Raw genomic sequence first — 23,247 nt, forward strand, 5'->3', positions numbered from 1 at the left:
CAGCAGCTCCTCAGCCATCACGGCACCAACACACGGGCAGCAGGACACAGATGGCGCTTCCTGCCTGCCACAGGGCTTGTGGCTTCAGCATAACCACCAAAGGCCAAGGGGCTTCTGGCCATTTCCCCTGCACCACTGCACGCCCCGGCAGGTTGCTGAGCACAAGAACCCTTTTCCCTCTCTTCCCCTATGCCCCACACAACCTGGGCAGCAAAAGAAAGGTCTTGGGACTCTTGTGGTTTATAACATATCCTATATTATTTACATACTAGATGGAAACGAAACGAAGAAAAGAATAATCTCTATGAAAAAAAAAATAACAGATGGCCCATGTGGCCCCAGAAGATAGAGCCTCTCAGACCTAACATTATCTATATTATTTACATACTAAAAAGAAAAAAATAGAAGAAAACAATCCTTATGAAATAAAAACTCCCGGCTGGCCCAGGTGGCCCCAGCAAACAGAATGTCCCATATCAGCCTTGAGCACATCTCCAGCAGCGCAGCCAGCCCAGGCCCGACAGACGAGGCCGTGTCCTCCATGCCCTGAGGATTTGGTCTTGCACCCTCTGGAGGATGGAATATCGGGCACTCTGGATGGCCCGGAGGACATACAGCGTCTCAAGTGCCAGGTCTGACACGGCACCACTTCTGTCGTCCATCAGGCGTTCGAGGGCTGCAAGAGAGACGAACAGAGCCACGGTCAGATCCCAGAGCTGCGGGGGCCCAGCGAGAGCCCCCTGCCAGGGCCATGCCAGCCGGCTCTTGCCTTGGCCAGGAGGGAACAGGGACCAAGGGGGTCAGCCCGAAGCTGCTGGCCACAAATGCCCCACGTGGCCCTGAAATCTCACTGTGCTCTGCCCACGCCGCCCCTCATCGGGACAGGGAGCAGAGCCCTCCACAGCCTGGCCAGTGCTTGCAGCTGCCCCCGACAGCCACCGCTGTCAGCCCGCTGCCCTGGCTCACCTCTGCACAACACCTGGAGCTCTGCCTGCTGCCCCCTCAGCTGCTCCCCGGCCATCCCTGAGAACACAGAGCCTGTCAGGGTCCCAGCAGCACAGCTCCCTGCCAGCGGCGCTGCCAGCCCTGTGGCCACACGGCCTCCTGCCCCGGCAGGGCTCAGCCCGGGCCCTTGCCGCATCCTGACTCAGCCCAAGGGCACGGCTGCCAGAGGCCGGCAGCAGCAGCCCCGAGGGCAGCCGGGGCTCCAGGGCGCCGGGCCCGGGTTCCGCTGCCGGGGCAGCAGCCGGGGCTGGGGCCGAGCTGCGGCGGGGCGGGGCGGGGAGCCCGGGCTCGGGACTCACCGATGACCCTGATGGCCGCCGCTCGCAGGGTCTCCTGTGGGTCCTGCAGGTACTGCAGGGCCCGGCGCAGGTGCTCGGCCAAGGGGATCCTGTGGTCGGCCAGCTGGAGAGAGCGGCAGGAGGGAAGGGTTGGCGTGGGCTCTGCCCCTCGGCTGGGCGCTGCTGCCTGCGGCCAGCCCCGGCCTCCCGTGACCGGCCATCCCTGAGGCCCGGCCAGCAGCCGCTGGCGCCGGGCTCTGGAGGGGGCAGAGGGCCGTCTGCTGCCCGGGGAGCCGCGATGCCGGCCCGGCCCGCAGCCCCGCTGGGCTGGGGCTCCATCGGCACCCGGCTCGGGGCCACAGGCGGCTGGAGAAGAAGCCGTGCGGCCCCCGGCTGCAGCAGTGGGCAGGGGCACAGCTGCCAGCCCCACACACCGAGCACCGGGGCCAGGGGGCTTCTGTAGATTGAGGCTGGGACTTCCAGGCTGTCCTTACCACGAGCTTGGCAAACTTCCACAGCTTCTCCTTCCTCACAGCTTTCTCCAGGTCTGGCCTCTTCAGAAAGCCAGCCGCGCGAAGGAGCGTTGTCCGAGAGGCCTGGGGAGCAGCAGAGAGCCGCAAATGGCCCCACAAGGCAGGGCACAGGAGTGTCCCAGTGCCAAGGGCTGGAGGAGGCTGCAGCCTGCAAGCCTGCGTCAGGGCAGGAGGCAGCTGAGCCCCCTGCCAAGGCGCAGCAGCAGCCCAGGAGTCCTCACCTCTGCCACATGCCGATTCTCATCTTGGCAGTGGAAAAAGAGTGGGAGCAGGCTCTGGTACACTCGTTCCTTCAGGGGCTTTCTTCCTTCTTCTTCTGCTGAAGACATCACTCTTCGAAGGAGAGACATGGAGAGCAGCTGCACCTGGCTATCAGGCTGTATGAAAGGAAGGAAGGAAAAATGACCTTATCATTGGCTTCTTATGGCCCACATCGGCACAGGTCTGCAAATGCACAGGGCACAAAATGTCCGGGCAGCAGGCAGTGGCCGTGGCTGGGGCACAGAGCCTTACATTGTCCAGGAGTTTCAGGAGCGGCTCAGCCAGCTGCAGGGCCCTGCGCCAGGATATTGGGGTGTCTTCTTTCAGGAAAATATGGCTCAGAAGAGCAGTGCTCATCCTGGCCACGTCACTGTCCAAGTCCCACAGGAGGTGCACTAGTCTTCCTGTCAGGCTCTGCATTCTTTCGGCCTGTGCAGAACACAAGGGTGTGAAAGCCCGGGCAGCTGCCGCAGGGCCCAGAGGCCAAAGGCCTGTCCCAAAGCACTCGGGCAGCTGAAGCAGGAGGCAGGAGAGCTGCGAGGAGCTGCCTCAGTGCCCAAGGCAAAGGCCAGCCAAGGCCAAGGGACAGCATTGCCCAGCCTCATGCTGCCCACACGACTTCAGCTGCTGCCCCCTTCTCACCATGGAGGGATGGTCCCTTAGCAGGAGGAGAGCCCTGAGCACCTGGTGATGCATGTCTGTGGAATTGTACCACAGGTACTTATACAAGATCTCCATTAGGCTGTCACCACAGTCACTCAAGTCCAGGCAATCTAGGAGCTGAAAGGCACAGGGCAGTGAGAGGGGAGCTGGCCGGCAGGAGCCTGGAAGTGCGCAGGGCTGGGCCCAGGCAGCAGCACAGGGCGCAGGTGCCATCCCAGGCATCTGTGGCTATGGCAGGGGACAGGGCTGGCAGGGAGCTGAGCGAGGTAGTGCTGGCCATCAGGCTCACCTCCACAAGGAATGCCATGGCAGAGACATCCCAGAGTGGCAACGGTTTGCTGAGCACCTCAAGCAGGTAGCTTAAGATGCCTTTGCACAAGTGGATGGATGCACGGCGCATTACCCTGGAAGGCGGAAAATGGCAGAAAGAGTCTCAGCAAGGGTGCGAGAAACCTCTCCCAGGACTGATGGACACAGTTGTCCTATTGCCCCAGTACCCTGTGAGGCGATTTGGGCCCTTGAGATGTGGCTGCTCCTGGACAGGTTCCTCTCGCAGCATTTTGCAGTCTCCTTGGCCATCCCTCGGTGACGAGGCCCTCAGGCCCATGGCCACGGGGACTGTGGGGGGCATCCCGGGCAGGGGGCACAAATGCCAGAGGCAGTGGGGAGAAGGGGGGCTCACCTGGCCAGCAGACCCACGGCATAGTGGTGGGTGTCAGCACAGAGCAGCGTGTCCCAGCCACGCTTGCGTTCCATTGCCACCACCACATGCTCCAAGTGGAGACTGCAGAGCAGGGCCTTCAGGGTCTGCACTGCAAACCTGTGTGCACAGCAAAGCCCAGGTAACGCTGGGAGCGCTGGCTCCGAGGCTGGGGAAGTGGCAGGGACAGGAGGAGTGGCATGGAGCACCTGTTGGGGCTGGTGGAGAGGCCGTGTTGCTCCTGGCATTCCTTCCAGAAGGTATGGACGTCCTCTGTCATATACAAAGTACTGAAGTACGTTTGGAAGAGCAGATGCACGAAGAGGCGGGGGAAATAGACTGTGAGGATCTGTGGGCAACAGGGCCCCTGGAGGATCTTCCACATCACCAGAGTTGCCTGCAGAGGACAAAGCAGCCCGAGACAGCGCTCAGTGCCGGGGCGTCCGTGTGGCAGGGCCTGAGCGTGGCAGGGAGAGGCCGGGGGAGACGCAGGGGGAGCAGCGGGCCTGGTGGCCCTGAAGCTGCCCCTAGGCCAGGTTTGTGGCCAGTGCCTGAAGCAGGGAGATGCAGTGGGGGAAGGAGGCAACAGAGCTGCTGGAGAGGCGGCCGGCCTTGCGGTGAGCAAAGGCCAGCTCCCGAAACTCACAGTCAGGGAAAAGACAGCCGTCTTGTCCCCATCAGAGGTGCCCAGGTTTTTCTGCGGCCAGCTCCCCACCACATTGATGAGGAGCGGTGTCACTTCCTCTGAAATCCAGGGCGAGAGCAAGATGGTCGTCCACATGGCCATAGCAGCTCTGCGGGGTCAGACACAGCACCGTGGGCTGGGCAGCAGCGGGGAGCTGAGCTGGCCACCAGCTCTGCCTATGCCCACTGCCCCTGAGCGGCAGCAGCAGCCAGGCAGCCCAGCCCTGTGGGGACAGGCCCCTGAGGGGCAGGCTGGCAGCACGGCATCAGGCTCGGGGGCCGACTTTGTAGCAGGGCTGGCAAAGGGAGCAGCCAGAGGGCCCTGGAACTCTGTGTTGCTCACAGCCCTGGGCCGGGCTGTACAGGGTGATGGGCTGGGGAGCCCTGAGGCCTCGGGGCAGCTGGGCCCCATACCTGTCACACGTTGGGGCCACCCGCAGGAGAGTGATGGCCACATCATCGGGCTCTGCCTCGGCCACTTGCATCAGGGCCCAGTCCATCCTGTGCTCAGCAGCCTCATTGGCCATGAGCCACTGGTGGATGTACCTCACCACGCCGGGCACCTGGAGAAGGCACAGGGAGACTTGGAATGCTAGCAGAGGGAGTCAGCAATGTGCCCAGCTTCTTCCTCAGACAAGTGCTTCTCTTCCAGCCCACTGCCATGGCCTCAAAAGCTCCAAGTGAGCAGCAGGTGTGGCTTGGGAAAGCCAAGCAATTGCTGGAGGATCAAAGGCTGGCCACAGGCTGCTTACTTGCTCTGGATTGAAAAGAGCCGTCTCTACAAGCAGATCCAGCTGGGCAGCGCTGCTCTGTTCTACCAAGACCTCTGAGGATGTCTTGACCTCAGTGTCCATAGGTCTGGTGTCTTCCTTGCCAATTCTCTTGATGTATTGGTAAAGAAACTGTAGGAGAAGGGCAGGAAGGCAGGGAAGTTGCATGGAGTGCTCCAAGTGCGGTGCTGGGCTGAGCAGTGCCAGCAGGCCCAGCGCAGGTGGGGATGGCTGCAGGTACCTGCGCTGCTCTGCGGAAGCGGCCACGGGCGGTGTCCTGCTCTTGTGTGCCGTCCATGGCTGCATCTGGCAAAGAGCAGCCAGAGCTGAGGGGCTGCGGGAGAGGCCGGAGAGCACAGCCCAGCCCTGCGTTCCCTAGGCAGGGACACTCTAGGGATGCCCCAGGGGATGCAGCACGGCCACTGCTGCGGGGGCAGCCCCAGCCCCTTTTTTGTGCTGTCCATGGGTGTGTGTCCACAGGACAGTGTGGGATGGGATGAGATGGGATGCAATGGGATGGGATGGGGCCAAGATGGCCGCAGGCACCAGCCCTGTGGCCCAGCTCTGCCACTCACCCTCCTCCAGCGGCTGCAACTGCTGCACCTCTTCGGTCTCTGGTGCTGGGGCAGCTCCAGGACCTTCTTCCTCTTCCTCCTCCTCCTCCTCCACCCAGGCCAGTTTGGGCACTCTTGGGGGTCGCTGCTCCAAATCTTCCAGACTCTCCAATCCTTTCCATAGGAACAGCACCAGGGGATGGCATGGCATGGAATGGGATGGGGCCAAGCTGGCAACAGGCACTAGCCCTAAGGCCGAGCTCTGCAACTCACCCTCCTGTGGTGCCTGGAACTCCTGCACCTCTTCAGACTCCTGTGCCAGGACAGCTCCAGAGCCTTCTTCTTCCTGCTCCTCAAGCCAGGCCAACTTGGGCACTCTTGGGGGTCTCTGCTCCATGGCAGTGACTGGATTTCTGGCTGCTTGCAGGAGAGATGGCTCGGAAAAGCTCAGAGTCAGCAAGTCCTGCAGTCGTGCCTGGAAGGCACCTGCAAGACTCAAGTCCTGGCAAGATTGCAAGACAGCGAGTCCTGCACTTGGGTCTTGAGGGCTCCTGCCACAAGGACAGGGAGGCTCCTCGACAGGGATTGTGGTCTGGTCTCAAGGGCAGAGACTGCAGGGATGGGCGACACGTCGGAAAAGCTCCGGGTCACCAAGTCCCACGGTCTGCCCTCAAGAGAACCTTAAGAAGGAAGGGTCAGCAAGGCCACAGGTCAGCAAGACCTGTGGTCTGGCCTCGAGGTCACCTGCAGTAATAGTGCTTCAGAAAAGCTCCAGGTCCGACACAAAGGAGTGCGCTGTGTGGGGGCTCCTCACAGCACCGCTCTGGCGCGTCCTGACCCGTCGCGTGCACCGAGCACTGTGGCGTGGCCCTGTCACCGCCAGCTCCTATGGCAGCACGTGTCACAAAGGGCCCTTTGACATCTGCTCCTGTTGCCACCATCCCACGGTGACCGTGCTGCAGCGTGTCACAAAGGGCCCTTGCACACCCTGCCCTCCGCCCTGGGGCCGCCCCCATCCCCCCCCAAGTGGCCCAGCTTGGAAGGAATCCCTTGCCCAAAGTGTCTAAGACAGCCTGACGGGATCTTTAGGAACAGCTTGTTAGAAATGAAATGGAGTCAAATTTATCAATAAGAATTTTATTGAAAACTTTGTAAAATTTACTCATGGAAATGTCTCGGTTTTTGGAGACAGGTGTCTGCTAGGGAGGGCAGGAGCCTCCCTTGGAATGAAAAATGTAGACCCCCTCCCTCCAAATTATGATAATCTTGAAATCAAGGGGCTCTCAGGCAGAGATCTGGGGATAGGAATAACAGTTCTTTACTAATATTTATAACCAGGCAAACAAACAACAATAACTACAGCGTTAGCAAGAAAACAGAGCCAGGGACCCCGTGACAGCTTTCTGGGCTGAGACGGGAAAGGATGGAGGAGAGGCTTTGTTTCACAAACCCCCTCGAGTTGGCAGTCAGTGCTGGTGCTCCTGCAGGGCTCTGAGGAACACTCAGCTGGGAACAGCAGGGATGAGCTGAGATCCCGGGCCAGTGGCTGAGGTGGATCAGCAGCTCCGTGGCGGTGGCTGGCACTGCCACACGTCCCGGCAGGACAGGGGGTGCGAGGCCACCAAGGAAGAGGGAAGAAGGAGAAGAAGCAGCAGCTCCATCTGGGTGATGGCGAAATTCCCTTCTCCCCACCACAACAGCTCTGCACCCAAAGTGTTCTTCTCTGAAGCTGAAGAAGACACCAAACTGTCCCCACCCTCCCCTTTTCCTGCCCCCTTCCCCCCCTGGGCCCAGCCAAACTCTTTGTTTTTCCTCAAGCACCCACCAGGTACCCGCAGTTAAGTTTTCCCTGCAAGTCATGAGTAAAAATTCCACAGGCAAGCCAGAACTAAATAGAAAAAAAATGACACCTAACCCCCAACACCTGTAAGTTGTATCTTGAGAGTCAGCCAGGATCTTTGTTTGCCAGAAACACCTCTGAAGTTTAATCAAGGCATTAGTCATCAAAATTATTTTGAAAATTTAAAGCTCAAAGTAGCCAAAATACTCAATGTAACTAATTGCTGGGTATGTTCTCAGCTCAGGTTGGGAGGAATGGGGTTCCCTCGGAGGGCTCACCCTGTGGGGTGGCCAAAACTCTGTCAATGGGCTCTGACTTGTAACGGATCCAGTGCAGGGACACTGACAGAAAACTGTGCTGTGGAACACAGGAATGCAATTATCAGTTTTACAGGATTGACTGAGATTTCCCTTCCGGAGAAACCAAGCCCTGTTCTAGTTGGAGGCCACAATGTGAAAGGATTTCTGTGCTTTACCATCACAAGCTTACTCATTCTTTTTCCTCACCCTCATTCACGTTAGGAACAATAATTCTGTTGTCCATGGAGCTGGCACCTTTTGTATTCCAGAATAATGTCCCCAAGGTCCTTTGCTGTTCAGCTTTACCGCGCTGTCTGTGGATAACAAGGCTTGCTGGGGTCCTTTCCCCTTCGGCTGGAGAGGTGCCGGGTCCCAGTCCCGGAGGGACAGCCAGGCTCCTGGCTGGAATTGGTGTGGAAGTCCCTCAGGGTCACATCAGCCTTCACATGGAGCCCCGTGGACCTGAGCATTTTCCAAAGGGGCCGTTGGGGCAAACAGGGAGATTTGGTCTGGCAGGGTCTGTAAAACAATATCCCATCCCATCGACTTGTTCTGGCAGAGAACACTTGGCTGCAGGGACATATTCCCATTGTTCCTGCTCAGGTCTCAGGATTCAAACAGTGTAGTCTTTGCCCAGAGCTGTTCCTTCAGCTGGCTTGGGAGGGCCATTTGGCCTCTGGACCCACACTCTGGCTCCTTTATTAGGACTGCTGGGTCCAAACTCTTTTTATCCACAAATGGAGGCAATTTGAAGTGGATATTCTTTCTTCACAATTATTTTTTCAATTGCGATATCAATATTTCTTCTACCTTGTCATGGGGTTGAACAATCAAATCTTGTTCACTATTGTTTAACAGACTTACTTCAATTTCTCCTTGATAATCTGCATCAATTCCTCCTCCCGTGACATGAACCCTTTGCAAGGCCAAGCTCCAATGAGCAGTTATCAAACCAAAGTGTCCTGGAGGAATCTGAATTCTTATTCCTGTATTGTAAACTCTCATTTGCTTCTGATTTCTCCTAATGAATTCCAGTGCATGAAGGTCCAGCCCTGCAGCCTCTGGGCTGGCCCTGGCAGGGGCCATCACAGCCAGAACAATTTCCCAGGCAGTCCAAGTCTCACTGTCCATGGCTGTGTTTGCAAATTGGGTGCAGCCGTGCACACCCAGGGGTTTCCATTTCCCAGTGGGCCCATTGTTAAGGGCATGGAGCCCATCTGGGAGATGGGTTCTCTACCGGGACAGGTTCCCATCTCCTCATTTTATCAACTGCTCTTTTAACAATTGTTCAACCAATCCTCTAGCTTGTAGATCGTGTGGTACATGAAAAACGCAGCAGTCTTAATCACTGTGTTTTTCACAGGAACAGACAAAGCATTCCACATCACAGCATCACCAAACCCTATAAAAATTGCCAGTTTTATCCCTTCCTCCTATATTCCTTGTATACAGTTCACAATGTTTACCATTGACATTTGGGTCTTTGCTAGTCCTGTTTTGTAGGGTATTTTAGTGTTACAGTGAGCAGCCAAAGGTAACAAATTGGAATTGTCAGCATTATTTCACATTTTTGATTTTTAGTTATATATATAAATATATATTATTGTGTTGTTATTACTATTATTATTGTTATTGTTATTATTATTTTACTTGGACAAACAAACCTGAGCTAAAGACTAAAACCTTCTTCTGTCACTCCACGTGGGAGCATTCTGAAAACAATTGTTCCTTCTCTTGGTGCTGTTAACAAAATCCATCCTCGTCTTCCCAAACCCATGAGTTCTTTTCATTTTCCCATATGCAATGTTTGGATGCATTTTAAGACATCCAGCAGTTCAGCCTCTTTTAACCGACTGCCCCACTGCTCGCACGGTGCTCCGACCTCAGCCCCACTCCAGAGCCAGCGAACTCTGGGGAGAGCTTCCCTTCTGGGAATTACAGATGGGACTGATTCCTTACATTTACATTTTAAAAGTGACATTTTGTTGTGATCTGGCTAGACTTTGCCAGTTTTGTTTCAGCAGCGGGCAGAGTCAGCACCAAAGGCACAAACACCACCTGAAGGAATCAGTGTCACTTACTGCAGCTCCAAGCAGCAAAAGATGACAAAAGGAGCAGCTCAACAATGAATCCAATCATCAGTGCCAAAGATTGCCTGCAGGGATTAACAAAGATCCAGCACCAGTTCCCCTCAGACTTTGCCATCCCCAGATCCACCCATCAGCTGGGGAAGCTGTCACAGCCAAGGGCTGGAGAGCCACTCCAGACACTGGGAATTGCTGCAGGTGCCTCCAGCCACAGGTGAGGCTCCAACCCCGCTGTGAGAGAGGGCCCAGCTTTATAGTGCTGAATAAACAAACTGACAGCACTTCTGGTGTGGGAACATCTGGTTTCATCCTCCTCTTTGTTCCCTACCAAAGCCTGGCCAGGCCTCAAGGAGGAACCAAGGGAGTCGACCCTGACCATACACCCCAAACAAGGCCAGATGTGGGATTTCATGGCCTTGTCTGGCTTCTAAACACAGAAAGGTCAATCCATGTTTCATTGATGAGTGGATACATCTATCACAGTGTTCATGACCATGAATATTTCAGTAATGAGCAGATGGACAGGTAACCTTTGGCTGGAAGGTTCATTCAGAGATCACCTTTGGCTCAGGGCCTGTTGTTCAGGCCTCACTCAGGGCCTGTTGTGCAGACCTTGGCACTTCAGAAACGAGGTTTAGTGGGGGGCTTGACACTGCTGGGTGACTGGCTGGACTGGATGAACTCAGAGGTCTTTTCCAGCAGAATGGATTCTATAATACCAGGATTCTATCTGCTGCATTCAGCTAGGTCCATTACTTAGCAGCATTACTTTAGTCCAAAAGCCCCCTCTTGCTCAGCTCTTGTGGCCTGAGGCTTCAGCTCCTTCAGCTCCCGGTGCTGAGCTGCTCAAGCTGAAGGAGACAACTGGGAGAGAAGAATAAGTTCATTCAATTCCTTCTGGGACACGGGGAGGGGAAATGTGAAAACAGGAGCATTGTTTGGTGTGGCCTCCTCTCTGCTCTTCACACCTTTCAGTGCTTTGAACCAGCCAAGAGCTTTCTCCAGGATTTAATGAAGCAGCTGTTCCTGCTCCCAGCTCTGGCTCTTCCCAGTCTCTGACCTTGACTGGTTTTGTCCCTCTTGCTGTGCCCTCTGTTCCCCCAGGGGGCTGCCCCAGACTGAGGGATCAGATCCAGGCACTGCTGCTGCTCCCTCGGGACCAGCCCCAGTTTGGTTGTTGCTGTCAGTGCCAGCAGAAGCCGTGGCTGGAGTAGCGGGTGCTGACAGTGCCCCAAGGCCCGGGGCTGGAGGGGTCCCTGGGCTGGGGCTGGGAGGGAGCTGCCCCTTGTTCTCCCTCTGCCTCCCGCAGAGCTGGGCCGGGCACAAGTGGGGCAGCAGAGCCAACAGGGAGCCTGCGAGTCTCTTGCAGCCGTGCCTGCTCAGAGTTTGGCCTTGGAGCTTCAGGTGGGCAAAGGCAGCTGCTCTGCTCCCTCTGCGTGTGCCCATGTTCAGCACTGCTGCTCCATCAGTCTGTGCCCAGCAACGGGGAAAAGCCTCAGCCCTGCAGGGCCAGGAGCTGCCGGGCTCTGCCTGAGCAGCTCAGCCAGCGGGAAGGGAGCTGCTCCACACGGGAACCAGGAGCAAAGGACATGCCTTTTCTAGGACATGTTTTCTGTAAAAAAAACCAACAAAAACAACAAAAGCAAGCAAAAAAACCCCCCCCAAAAATATGAAAGATAAAAATTACCCCCAAATGTGTAGTGAAAAATCTTCTATAACACTGGAGTAAGAAAGAGGTAACTGATCTTTTGAAAAAGAGAACTCAGCTTTGATTTTAGTTCCTTAGTTTGTTCACGTGCTAGTGAAAAGGATCCATTAGCTGCCTTCCTTGAGAGATTTTATGGATGTTTTCCAATATTAAGATATTTTACACTGCAGTTAAAGGAATAGAAAATTGAAATACATGTTCTTCATGACTGTGTCTTGAGTGTAAAAATTTTGCAGTTTGAAACTTGGACCTAAATGATGAGTTTGGCGGGAGAAATGCAGCACTCAACATGAATGATCAGCAAGTCTCATTTATTGGTAACTCTAAAACCACTTATATAGCATCAATAATTAGGCTCATACATAGTGCAAAAGCAAGCTCATTATTGGATATTTTTATTTAAGGTCAACTCCACCTAATTCAACATTCCTGTGATCGCTCATCTATGCTGAATTCACATTCTTCTGATCACAGCGTCCTGTTCTCAGTTAACAGTTATCACTAAGGCCTTCCTGACCTTGCAACATCTCACACCAACTGTACTCTATTGTCTCATTCTTTCCCAGCTAACTGCTGCATGGGAACATGACCTTTGCTCTCTAGCCATTCCTCTGTAATTCCCCTGTTTTCTTTTTGTACTAACAAAACTGTAGAAGTAGCCCTTTTCATCATGTTTTGCAAGCATTGCAGTATGCAAGGAATAAACAGTAGCACAATCACAATGATCAATATAACAACAATTGCCATTTGTGCCAAATATTTTAACCATCCTGTGAGACCTAGGGATTGAAACCATTCCTCTAATGGATTTGTTTCCATGGTTAATATTTTCATATTGTCCTGTAGTTGTCGGAGATGAGCATGAATAGACACTGAATGGTCAGAAATATTCATGCAACACATCCCATCAAAGTCTTCACAGCCGTGGCCCTGTGCTAATAGCAAAAAATCAATAGCAGCTCTATTCTGCAATACAGCATGCCTAACACTGTTCATTTCCAAAAGCAAATCAGACAAAACCTTTGATGTAATATTAAACTGTTTTCGTGTCCAACATGCCAGTCGTCGTAACTGTGTTAAGGTTTGAGCACTAGATACTCCAGGTGTAAAAACAGATGACACAATCACTGTAGGACGTTCCCAAAGTTCAACCTGATCCTTGCATTCTGGCCCCAATTGGAACACACTTCTTTTTGTTCGTAACCTGGTTCTATTGGCTCCTCATAGTTGCTGTATAGTGGGTGCAAACAATGTCAATTTCCCAAAATAACAAGGCCCTCCATAAATGTTTGCTGGCAGTCCTTGCCATGCACGATCTCCACAGATTAGAAAAATACCAGGTGGTAATTGCAGAGGTGAACTGCTAGAATTTACCTTGTGAGACCAATTGCCACAGTATGCATCGTTATTCTGCAAATACAGCAAATTTTGTGGAGAAACATTTGTACAATTTGGCCCATGAGACCTTTTTGCATGATTGTTCCTAGCCCAATTGACAAAAGTTAAACAATAATTGCTAGGGGCTGAGCCTAACAGTCTTAACTCTTGTGATTCTGACCCGGTAACATTTAAACCTGCAGCAATGTACTAATTTTGAGCACCAATGGGATTTGCTGGGATTAAACCTGTGTCACAAATATTGATCGTGAATTTACCTGATGGGATTTCACATAATGTTTTGTTTGCTTCCTTGGGTGTTTTCCAATTCTTTGTCCATTTTTTAAACATTGTGGCATTGAGTGAATCCTCTAAAGGTGCACCCACTAAACAAGTTCGAAAAGGATCTGAAGGGGTGGCCATTGAAAGGCAAAAATTATCCTGTCCAGTTTGATTGGCCCACATTATCCACATATTTTGTCTCTCATCAATGTCAATCAAGAGCCCTTCATTTCCCTTTATCATGGTAAACCACCATAACAACCGGATCAGAGATAGTCCTTTAAGAACTTTAAAAAGATTGTGGCAGTTCAGCCAGCATCTTGGCTGGATCCCATGGGAGATCTTGCTTCCCTTTTCTTTTACCCCTCTGCCTCGCGGGTCGATTCTGTTGCTTCGAACCACGGGCTGTTCCATCTTCTCAGCAGCAGGGATAACTTTCAGGGAAAGACCCTTTCTCTTGAGACTGCCATTTTAAGAATTGCTCCCAATTTTTATTTTTTACCCCTGGAATATCACACCTGACCTGTGTCAGTGTTTTATGAGAGCGTATTGTGGTTATTTCAATAATATACGGCAAAGGGGTATTCGGATGATAACAATAATTTTCTGGATTAATCCCAAAAGCAAAAATCTCCCACCATCTATCAGATCCTTTTTCAAATTGTCCTGTTTGTATACCTTCCTGTAATGCAACCTCAGTCAAATTTCTTTCAAAGTTGTAACACTCTGTACAAATCCCTCTTGGGGATCGACCCCACTTAGAATGTGCCCACCACTTTTATTTACACACTTTACAAATGTAACATACAAAAGGATAACATTCACACTCTGGTACTGTATACAAGATTTTCAGGTGAGAGTCCATCAGATCCCGTCTCTATGTTGCTGGCAGAGAGCGAGAAGTATCTGCAGAATTTTCTGGATCAGCTGAAGGTAAATCCCTGGGATCAGCAGGTTTAGTCCATCGGCTCGGCACCCAGACAGGCCCTGTGGGGGTAGACACACAAAGATAACCACGTCCCCAATAGAGTACCTTGCTGGGACCTCCCCACAGTCCTGTTTTTGGATCTTTATAGACCAATTGGTCTGCCCTAGCATTTCTTTCTCCTAAACCCACATCCCATTTGTGACTACAAATATGGATAATAGCAAAGGCAGCAGTCCTCAACTTTACTGCTCTTTGAAGCTGCAAAAACAGTTCATATAAACGAGGATTTTTTACTTCCTTTATGTCTGCTTTTTCAATACGTTCACTCACTCCTGCAACATATAAAGAATCAGTTACCACATTAACAGGACCCTTAAACTGCACCAAAACCCAAACAACAGGGACTAATTCCAGAGTTTGTAATGTGTCCTCCTTTTGAGCTGGAATAATGTGATGATTCTATTGTCCTTGTGAATTTTGCCATGTAGCAGCAGCTGTGCGAGATTTCTTTCCAGCATCAGTGAACACCGTTGATGCCCCTGGTAACGGCACAAATGATCGTTTGGGCTTTTCAATCCAATTCTGCTGGCCTATCCATCGTAGTGTTATTCGAGGCACCTCCCCAGTACTGACCACACTGCTGTTGTCAAGCAATGCTTCTTGCAGTGTGGAACTGTGAATTAAATACCAGTCTAAAGTGTCCTTTTTTATTGGTATCTGAATGACAGCTGGATCTGCACCCATAATTTGTCACAATCGCTTCTACCTTTGTTTTATTAAATCTGCTAAAATTTCAGTTTTTTGAATTAAGGTATGTCTCTGTTGTAGTGGTGGCAACAACCACTCTAATACCCATATCTCCCCTGTTTTCTTTTGTTGCTGTGTTAAAGCACCGATGAGATGTTGAGGTCCAAACCATACAGTAAAGTTAATGTCCAAGTCTGGATCTGGCCTACGAACAACACCTGTCTGGATACCGTCCATTATTTTATTGAGAGCTTCTTGTTGTTCACTGGTGACCTGTATAGGTGCTGTAGGATCAGTACCTTTCAACAAAGGTCATAAGGATTGTGAAAGTTCATTAGGAATACCCACAACAGGTTTAAGCCATTGCAAATCCCCCAGCAATCGCTGAGCATCATGAACAGTATGAAGTGACGTGTTCAATGACAGTTTCTTAGGGGCAACATACTGCTCAGTTCAAGTCCCCCCGAGATATTTCCATGGGGATGACTGCTGTATTTTCTCAGGTGCAACAACCAGTCCATTCTGAAGTAGTTGTGTTTGAATGTCCTTAACTTGTTTATCGGCAAAAGGTTGTGACTGAGCAAAAAGAATATCATCCATATAGTGATAAATAATGGTTGTAGGCCATCGAACACGTAGTGGCTGCAAAGCATTATCAACATAAAGCTGGCACAAGGTAGGAGAATTACGCATACCCTGTGGTAAAACTGTCCATTCAAATCTCTTGTCTGGTTCTGCTCGATTTAATGAGGGCAAGGTAAAAGCAAATCTGCAAGTATCCTGTTCATGCAGTGAGATGGTGAATAAACAGTCCTTTAAATCAATTATTAACAAGGGCCAATCTCTTGGCAACATTGCAGGATTGGGCAAACCAGGTTGTAGTGCCCCCATTGGCTCCATTTGTTCATTTACTGCACATAAGTCATGCAGCAATCGATATTTCCAGATTTCTTTTTTATAACAAAAAAGGGGGTATTCCAAGGACTTGTTGACAACTTTAAATGTCCTTGTTGATATTGTTCCAGCACTAATAGATGAGCTTGTTGCAGACTTTCCCTTTTTAAAGGCCACTGTTCAACCCATACTGGTTCCTGAATTATCCATTTAAATGGGAGTGGGAAAGTCCAAACAATGGCCTCTATTCTAAAGGGTGCTCATTGGTCAAAATGACACCAAGTTGGGACAAAATATCTTGCCCTATTAGACATTGAACCTTGTCTGGTAATGGAACAATTGACAAAACAGAATTAATGACCTTCCCATCTAATTGAATCTGGATTTGAGGAGACCTTTTTGCCAAAGTTAGCCTCCCACCCCTGTAACAGTAACCATACTGGACAACAAAGGCCATTCCTGGGGCCAATACTGTGGAGCAACAATACTTGAGTCTGCCCCAGTATCCAATAGTCCTTCTAATTGGTGGGATTCTCCGTTATAATTGGGAACAACTTTTCGCTTGGGTCGAGTGTTTAAGCCCAGGGTAAGCAATGTAAGTCCTCCTGTAGAACCAAATCCACCCGTACCCTGTAATTGATTTTTCAGTGGTGAAAATTTGGTGTCAATTGATGGGTATATTGTGGTAGTGGCACCAGTTGTGCAATTCACTGTCCCTTATCAATTCTGGCTGGTGGTGCCAGTGTATGTGCCATGATATATATTTCACCAGAATAGTCCACATCAATTACTCCAGGTAAAATAAACAATCCCATTAGACTAGCAGATGAACGTCCCAACACTATTGCACCCACAGCTTTTCCATTTATTATCACTGGTCCCATAATTCCCGTGGGAATCTTGTAGGGCTGAGATGTCAATAAATCCACAGTCACTGAGGCTGCCAGGTCCAGGCTGAGGCTCCCTGCTGTGGCAGGCTGGAGGGAAGTTGCACTGATGTTCTGGCAGCTGCTATTTGTGTCCTGGCGCGGCGGCTTCTCGCGCTGACCTTCCCGTTTCCCGATCTCCAGCGGCAAACACTATCAGTGTGGGTATTGGAGCGACACTGATTGCACCAAACAGATGGTACAGTACATTCCTTCCGAATATGTCCAAGGTTGCCACAGCAAAAACATTTGAATCGGGAGGCTGGAATCCTGCCATTGTTGGTTGTAGCTGCTTGTAGGGGTGCAAGAGCTGCTAAAACCTGACTCTGATTTGATGCTAGTTCTTTAATTGCCTGGGCTAACATTGCCTGTGAGCCCACCGGTATATTAGACATCCTTTCTAATGCCTCTTCAATAGTCCAATTAGCATTTAGGGAATTTAAAACTGACCTGGTTGCTGGATTACAATTCTGTAATGCACATTGTTTTAATAATGCTTCCCTCATATATTCAGGAACACCTGCCTGTTCTATAGCTGCAGCTGCATTATCAATAAATTCTCCAAATGGCTCATCTCGCCCTTGTTTAATACCTATATAAGATGGAATACCTCCTGGCTCCTTAATCCGATCAAATGCAGCTCGTGCCAACCGCATTCCTTCTCTCAACTTATCTGGCCCCAAAATAGCTTGTGCTTCCACTTGACTATATGCTCCTAATCCCATAAATTCTTCCAAAGTTAGCCCATGCAGTGGATCACCTGCCTGTCTTCGCACATTTACACTTTCTTGGCAATAAGCTTGCCAGTGTGCATTAAACAACAACTGCTGATGCTGACTAAGAATCAATTTCATAATACTCCTACAATCTGCAGGCAACAAAATCTGTGTACCCCACAAATAATCAATCATCTGTCTAACCGGTTCACTGGTCACTCCAAACTGACTGACTGTAGATCACAACTGTGATAACCATTTCCAATCTAAAGCTGTAATTGGAGCTTGTATTCCTCCCCCTTGCATCGGTGCAAAGGTTACAGGACATGCTACTTCCAATACAACATCTGCTATTTCCTGATCTCCTTCTTGCAAAATATTCCGTGCCAACGTAGCCCATGTCTCCCTTCTTTCCCGTGCAATAGCCTCACCTAACTCACGCCCTACCCCAGGGACAGATTTATTTCCCATAGGGGAGGATGGTAACGGTGCCGAAGGCTCCGTTCCAGAATCAAGGTTAGTAGGTGAAGGAATTGGAGATGGCACAAAAGGATTAGCAGCTGCAGCAGAGGACAGTGACTGCGTGGGGGGGGTCAAGATTACTGTGTTCGTGGCGGGTGGCAATGGACACTCATTAATTCCCTCTAATAATCTATTTTTTGACATAGGTGCAGATGCTTTTGTGGCAGCTGCCTGTTCAGCCTGATACTGCAAAAGAACATTATGAACTGTCCGCCACAGTTTTCTCAATTTTTTAGCAGTTTTATCATCATCTAAAGTAGCTTCCCACAATTTATCTCCAAATTTTCGCCACTCATTTAATTCATGGACTGTATGGGGATTCTGAAAACAACCCTGAGCATACCCATAAGCAAGAAGTCAAGGGAGCTCCTTGCGCAAATCAAAGTCTTTAACCTGTCGCTTTTCTAAAAAGCAGGTAAATAAATCATATGCTGCTTGCCTTTCCATCTTACCGTCAGCGCTGTTGCAGCCCCTACAAGGTTTCAGCAGCACGTTACGGCAGGACTCTCCTCTGAGGTCGCCTGGGCGCGGCACCGTTGCTGTGTGATCAGGACTCTCCTGTGAGGTTGCCTGGAACGCGGCACAGCTGTTGCGTTTCACCGTCCTTGCTGCAGAGGACCCGTCCCCTGTCACCAACTCCCTTGGCCAACTCCCAACTCCTTTTTAAGGTCCCAAATGTCCCAAAGGTCCCAAAGGTCCCAAAGGTCCCAAAGGTTCCAAAGGTCCCAAAGGTCCCAAAGGTCCCAAAGGTCCCAAAGGTTCTAAAGGTCCCAAAGGTCCCAAAGGTTCCAAAGGTCCCAAAGGTCCCAAAGGTCCCAAAGGTCCCAAAGGTTCCAAAGGTTCCAAAGGTCCCAAAGGTCCCAAAGGTTCCAAAGGTCCCAAAGGTTCCAAAGGTTCCAAAGGTCCCAAAGGTCCCAAAGGTTCCAAAGGTCCCAACGGTCCCGAAGGTCCCAAAGGTTCCAAAGGTCCCAAAGGTCCCAAAGGTCCCTGCTGTTCGGGCGCCATTTGATGAGTTCGGCGGGAGAAATGCAGCACTCAATATGAATGATCAGCAAGTCTCATTTATTGGCAACTCTAAAACCACTTATATAGCATCAATAATTAGGCTCATACATAGTGCAAAAGCAAGCTCATTCTTGGATATTTAAGCTTGACTCCACCTAGTCCCACATTCTTGTGGTCTCTCATTTGTGCTGAATTCTCATTCTTCTGATCACAGTGTCCTGTTCTCAGTTAACAGTTATCACTAAGGTCTTTCTGACCTTCCAACGTCTCAAACCAACGGTACTCTATTGTTATTTAATTCTTTCTCAGCTAATTGCTGCATGGGAACATGACCTTTGCTAGCTAGCCATTGCTCTATACATGGCCAATCACAGAACACAGAGTTCATCTGATTGAGGTGAAATTTCATTCACCGGAGAAAAGTCAAATTGCCTCTTATTTGCTCAGCACTAAAAATCCATTTGAAGCTGGTTGCCAAGACTTGCTGCAAGTGCTGAGTGATGGGATAAAGCCCTGCAATGGCACCATGAAATGGGAGAGCTGGAGAGAAATCTCAAAGAATGGCATTTCCAAGCATTTTCAGGCGCTGATGTTCTGCTGCTGGCTTGGTGCTGTCCAAGGGGCTGATTGGAATGGTTTTAGAGGAGCTACGCTGGGCAGTGAAATGCACCTCAGGCAGAAAATGCATCTCTGGTGTCTGCAAGTGCCTTTATCTCCCATCATGTTCCTCAGCACTGAAATCCTGCAAGGACTGAGTGAATCTGAGGCTTTGGGAATGCCCAAGAGTGAGAGATTTTGGTGAGACTTGACTCAGGAGATGGAAGCAGCAGCAGCAGAAGGTGCTCTAATCTTCGTCCTTGTGTTCTCCGGCATGCTGATGCATCATGAAGGAGGCAGGGATTCCATCAAGTACCTTCTGTATCTCCTGTGGCAAATTCTTTCATTTCTCAGAGTTTCAGGCATGTGTTGTGTGGCTGTGCTGCACCCCAGGGCCAGGCTCTGCCTCTCTTTGCTCTGGCTGCTGCTTCCAAGCTGTCCTCTGTGATTTGGATTTGCAAGCCACCTCTCTGACCAGCTTCCACTTTGCTTGAAAAATTCAGCACCATGTTGGTGGCTGAACAAGTCCCAGAGCTGGGGAGAAGGATTTGAGATGCAATTTGCATCCCAGAGTTGTTACAGTGGGGAAAATGTCGCATCCCTCCTGTGCCTGGAGCTGCTAATCTTGTTGCAAACATTGAAAAGCTCTTCAGCTTCTCTCATTCTACCTAAATTTGATGACTGCTTTGATTTCACACCTCTTCCATGCAGGTTTTTCCTCTGTCCTTGGCTAGAATTGTCAGGCCTGAGAAATTTTGTTGAGCCTTGGGACAGCTCCCATCATCACTCCCTGCTCCTAATGCTGCTTTGAATTCTCTTGGGAATGTGAGCATGAGGGAAACTGGGGGGACTTTAGTGAGAGGAAAAGTGAGGCACAGAGGCTGAAGTGCAAATGCAGAGTGTGCAGGGTCACCACAGTCTGCAGTGTTGTGGGGATTTGGGCCATGCAAACAGATGTTTCTTCTCTGGGAATGGCTGATTCCTTTGGTGTGTCTCCTCCTGAAATTGCTGTGCACCAGGGCTGGTGCTGGAGCTGCAGCAGCACAACTTGCCAGGGAGCCGTGTGGGAGCCAGTGGGAATCATTTCTTTGCTGCTTTGGATGAAAAGTTGTGACATGAATCTCAGTGTCAGGGAGGTGCCACGTTCATGCTGCTGCAGTGCCCACACACGGTGTCTGGAGACAGCTCAGGAGAAAAGGAAGAAAAGCCAGGATGAAATCCCATGTGCTACTGAACTCTATCAGAAAGTGCTTGGAGTGAAGTGTGTGAAGTGACTGGGGAGAGCTGGATAGAAGGGACAGCTCTGAGCAGTGTGTGGCACATCACTGACATCCTTGCAGTGATCTTTGCACAGAGATGAAAAAGTATCAGTTTGCATGGCCTGAATCTGTGGGTCTGGAAATTCTGTGTGTTGCACAAGCTGTGCTGAGCTCACCTGGCTCTGAAATAGCTGAAATATCATCTCTGCACCTTAGGCAGGAAGAGCATCAGAGTTCTGAAGAGATGAATAAAAATCAGTCGTAACCCAGAAGCAAACCTTGGCAATAGACGTGTGGCAGGTGAGGAGACTGAAAGCTTTCATTCTTGTCCTGGGAGAATGAATTCAGCAATAAAAAATCCTGTCTCTTGGCATTAAAATACTTTAGTTTCAGCTCTGCCCCAGCCCATCAATGTCCCTGTGTGGTTGGGGGTTGTTCTCCCCCTGTAGCCCTCTGCAGGTTGGTGCTAATTCAAGATGTTCTGGCAGGTTCCAATGTTTTGATGCCCGAGCAGGGAGTGCAGAACAGGGATTACAAGTGCTGACATTTGCTGGGCTAGAAAGTCCAAGGGACAAATTTGTGCCAATTAAGGTCTCCCCTTTAACTAGGAGGAACAATTGATGTTGTGCTTGTAGCAGAGTGTGGTGAGAGAGGGGGTTTCCAAAGGAAATCTTGGTGCATGTGGGCCAGAGGCCCCTGTGCTGAGGCTCCCTCCAGGCTGGCTCCAGCCCCTCAGGGTGCCCAGGAAGCAGGCTGCCCGCAGCCCAGTGCAGCCTCCTTAGCCCTGGGGCTAGCCAGGGAAGAGCCATGGATGAGGCTGAGCCCTGCTCCCATGTGGGATGCCATGGGTCAGGGCCCACTGGGATTTGCCCCTCCAGCTACCAAGTGTGTGCAGAGAAACTGCAAGGAGAGGGTGAGCTCTGTCAGTGGGACCCCCTGTGCACAGGGAGCCCACTCCTGGGGTGGCTGTGCCAGCTCCCGCAGGGACATCCAAGCCTTGGTAACAACAACAACAATAAACTATAGAACCTATTTACCTAAGAACATATCTAACAAAACTACATGAAACGTATTTACAGAACACTACAGCAAACCCTAAAACGTCTATCAGAACACAACAACTGTAAAACGTATATACAGCAGGGTGGCATCTGTGTCCGGGATGTGCCTCAGTCCTGGAAGAAAAACAAGTAGCACAGTCAGTGCAGGCAGGCATGGAGGGGTGTTCCATGTGCTGCCAGGCTGGGACACTGGCACAGTGGGACTCTGCTGCCAGAAGTGAGGCTGGCTGGGGCTGGGGGCTGTGGCCCAGGCACTGGAACAGGGCTTGTGTGGCCCAAAGCAAGCCCAGGCCAGGCCAGGGATGGCCAGCAGAATCCAGTGCATGGGCTAGCGTGTCCCTGAGCAGGGAGTGCCCAGCCCAGCCCCAGGCTGGCAGCAGGGGCCCCACTCTGCCTGTGGGGAGCACCTGCCTGTTCTGCTGCTGGCATCGCTCTTCATCCCTACACCATGTCCTCCTCCTCGTCTTTTACATCAATATCCATCTCCTCAATATTGTCTTCCACGTCCACCTCCATTTCTTCCTCTGTCACATCCACATCCATCTCTTCCTCTCCCGTCTCCTCTCCATCCACTTCCATTTTCTCGTCCGTATCCATCTGTGTATCCACCTCCATCTCCTCCTCTGTGTCTGTGCCAGCCTGCAGAGGTAGCAAAATCTCCTAGTGGGGTCCTTTTCCCACACTATCCCACAGAGCTCCAGCCCAGCCAGGCAGCTGCAGGCTGTCCAGCTCCGTGGAATAGTACCATACCTTCTCTGGAGCAAATGCAGACATCCTGCAGGGATGGAGAGCAAAATGCACACAACGGGGAGCTTTTGGGACTGCTGGGGGTATGAGGGAGCAGGTGACAACAAGGTGACAGGGGTAGGCCTGGAGCAGGGTGAAGAGCGTGCTGACACAAGGAGCCAAGGGTTGTGTTGTGGCCGTTGCTGGATGCTGGAAGTTCTAGCTGGAGCGTGCACTGTGACATCAGTGCCAGGAGCCCAGGCCCAGGCTGAAGTGGACAAGGGAGATGCTAGAATGATGGAATCCCTGGGTGCTTGGGCTTGGAAGGGACCCTAAAGACCATCTTGTTCCAAGCTGAGCAGTCTTCCCCCAGAACAGGTTGCTCAGAGCCCTGCTCCCAGCTGGCCTTGGATGTTGCCAAGGATGGAGCATCCCCAGCCTCTGTGCCCAGCCTGGGCCAGTGGCCCAGCAGCCTGAGTGGAAAAGAGCAGCTGCATTAGATCCAACTTCAATCTCACTCCTGCAGTTGAAAGCCTTCTCCTCTCTGTGCCCATCTTTCCTAGAGCTGCAGGGAGGCCTCCCCAGCCCCTTCTCTTTCCAGGCTGAGCATCCCCAGCCCCACATGGACAGCACTCAGATCCGTGGGGGTCGAGGCTAAAGGGTGGCAAACGGCATCAGGAAGTGAGAGATGGAAGCTTTTGGAGATGGAAGGTTTGCCTCTAAATGGAGAAAAGAAATGAAAGTGGAGGGGAAAACGGTGGGACTCTGGCTCTATTCTTACTGGGGAAGATTTTCTCTTCCTCTTTTCTGTTGTGCTGATCGATG

The 23,247-nt window shown here is 51.1% G+C and overlaps 1 protein-coding gene and 1 long non-coding RNA gene across 2 annotated transcripts; both read right to left on the reverse strand.

Moving 5' to 3' along the window:
* Positions 1-236: 236 nt before the first annotated feature.
* On the reverse strand, positions 237-6,368 carry LOC147645514 (maestro heat-like repeat-containing protein family member 7). The gene is made up of 16 exons (XM_086874540.1): positions 5,722-6,368; positions 5,470-5,622; positions 5,136-5,200; positions 4,877-5,026; positions 4,539-4,687; positions 4,087-4,234; positions 3,650-3,837; positions 3,423-3,560; positions 3,030-3,144; positions 2,720-2,857; positions 2,330-2,506; positions 2,038-2,193; positions 1,778-1,879; positions 1,305-1,407; positions 967-1,023; positions 237-676 (listed from the first exon to the last, which is right to left on the reverse strand). The coding sequence occupies exons 1-16, from the start codon at positions 5,843-5,845 to the stop codon at positions 477-479; spliced, it is 2,163 nt and encodes a 720-aa protein (XP_086730666.1). The 5' UTR covers positions 5,846-6,368; the 3' UTR covers positions 237-476.
* A 12,447-nt stretch (positions 6,369-18,815) lies between these two features.
* Positions 18,816-22,617, reverse strand: LOC147645515 (uncharacterized). Its single transcript, XR_015282307.1, has 3 exons — positions 22,447-22,617; positions 22,108-22,335; positions 18,816-21,810 (listed from the first exon to the last, which is right to left on the reverse strand). It is a non-coding gene; the product is annotated as an uncharacterized LOC147645515 (long non-coding RNA).
* Positions 22,618-23,247: the final 630 nt, after the last annotated feature.

The sequence above is a fragment of the Cyanistes caeruleus genome, unplaced genomic scaffold, assembly GCF_971803275.1.
Source record: "Cyanistes caeruleus unplaced genomic scaffold, bCyaCae1.hap1.1 HAP1_SCAFFOLD_246, whole genome shotgun sequence".
In the NCBI taxonomy this organism is placed as follows: domain Eukaryota; kingdom Metazoa; phylum Chordata; class Aves; order Passeriformes; family Paridae; genus Cyanistes; species Cyanistes caeruleus.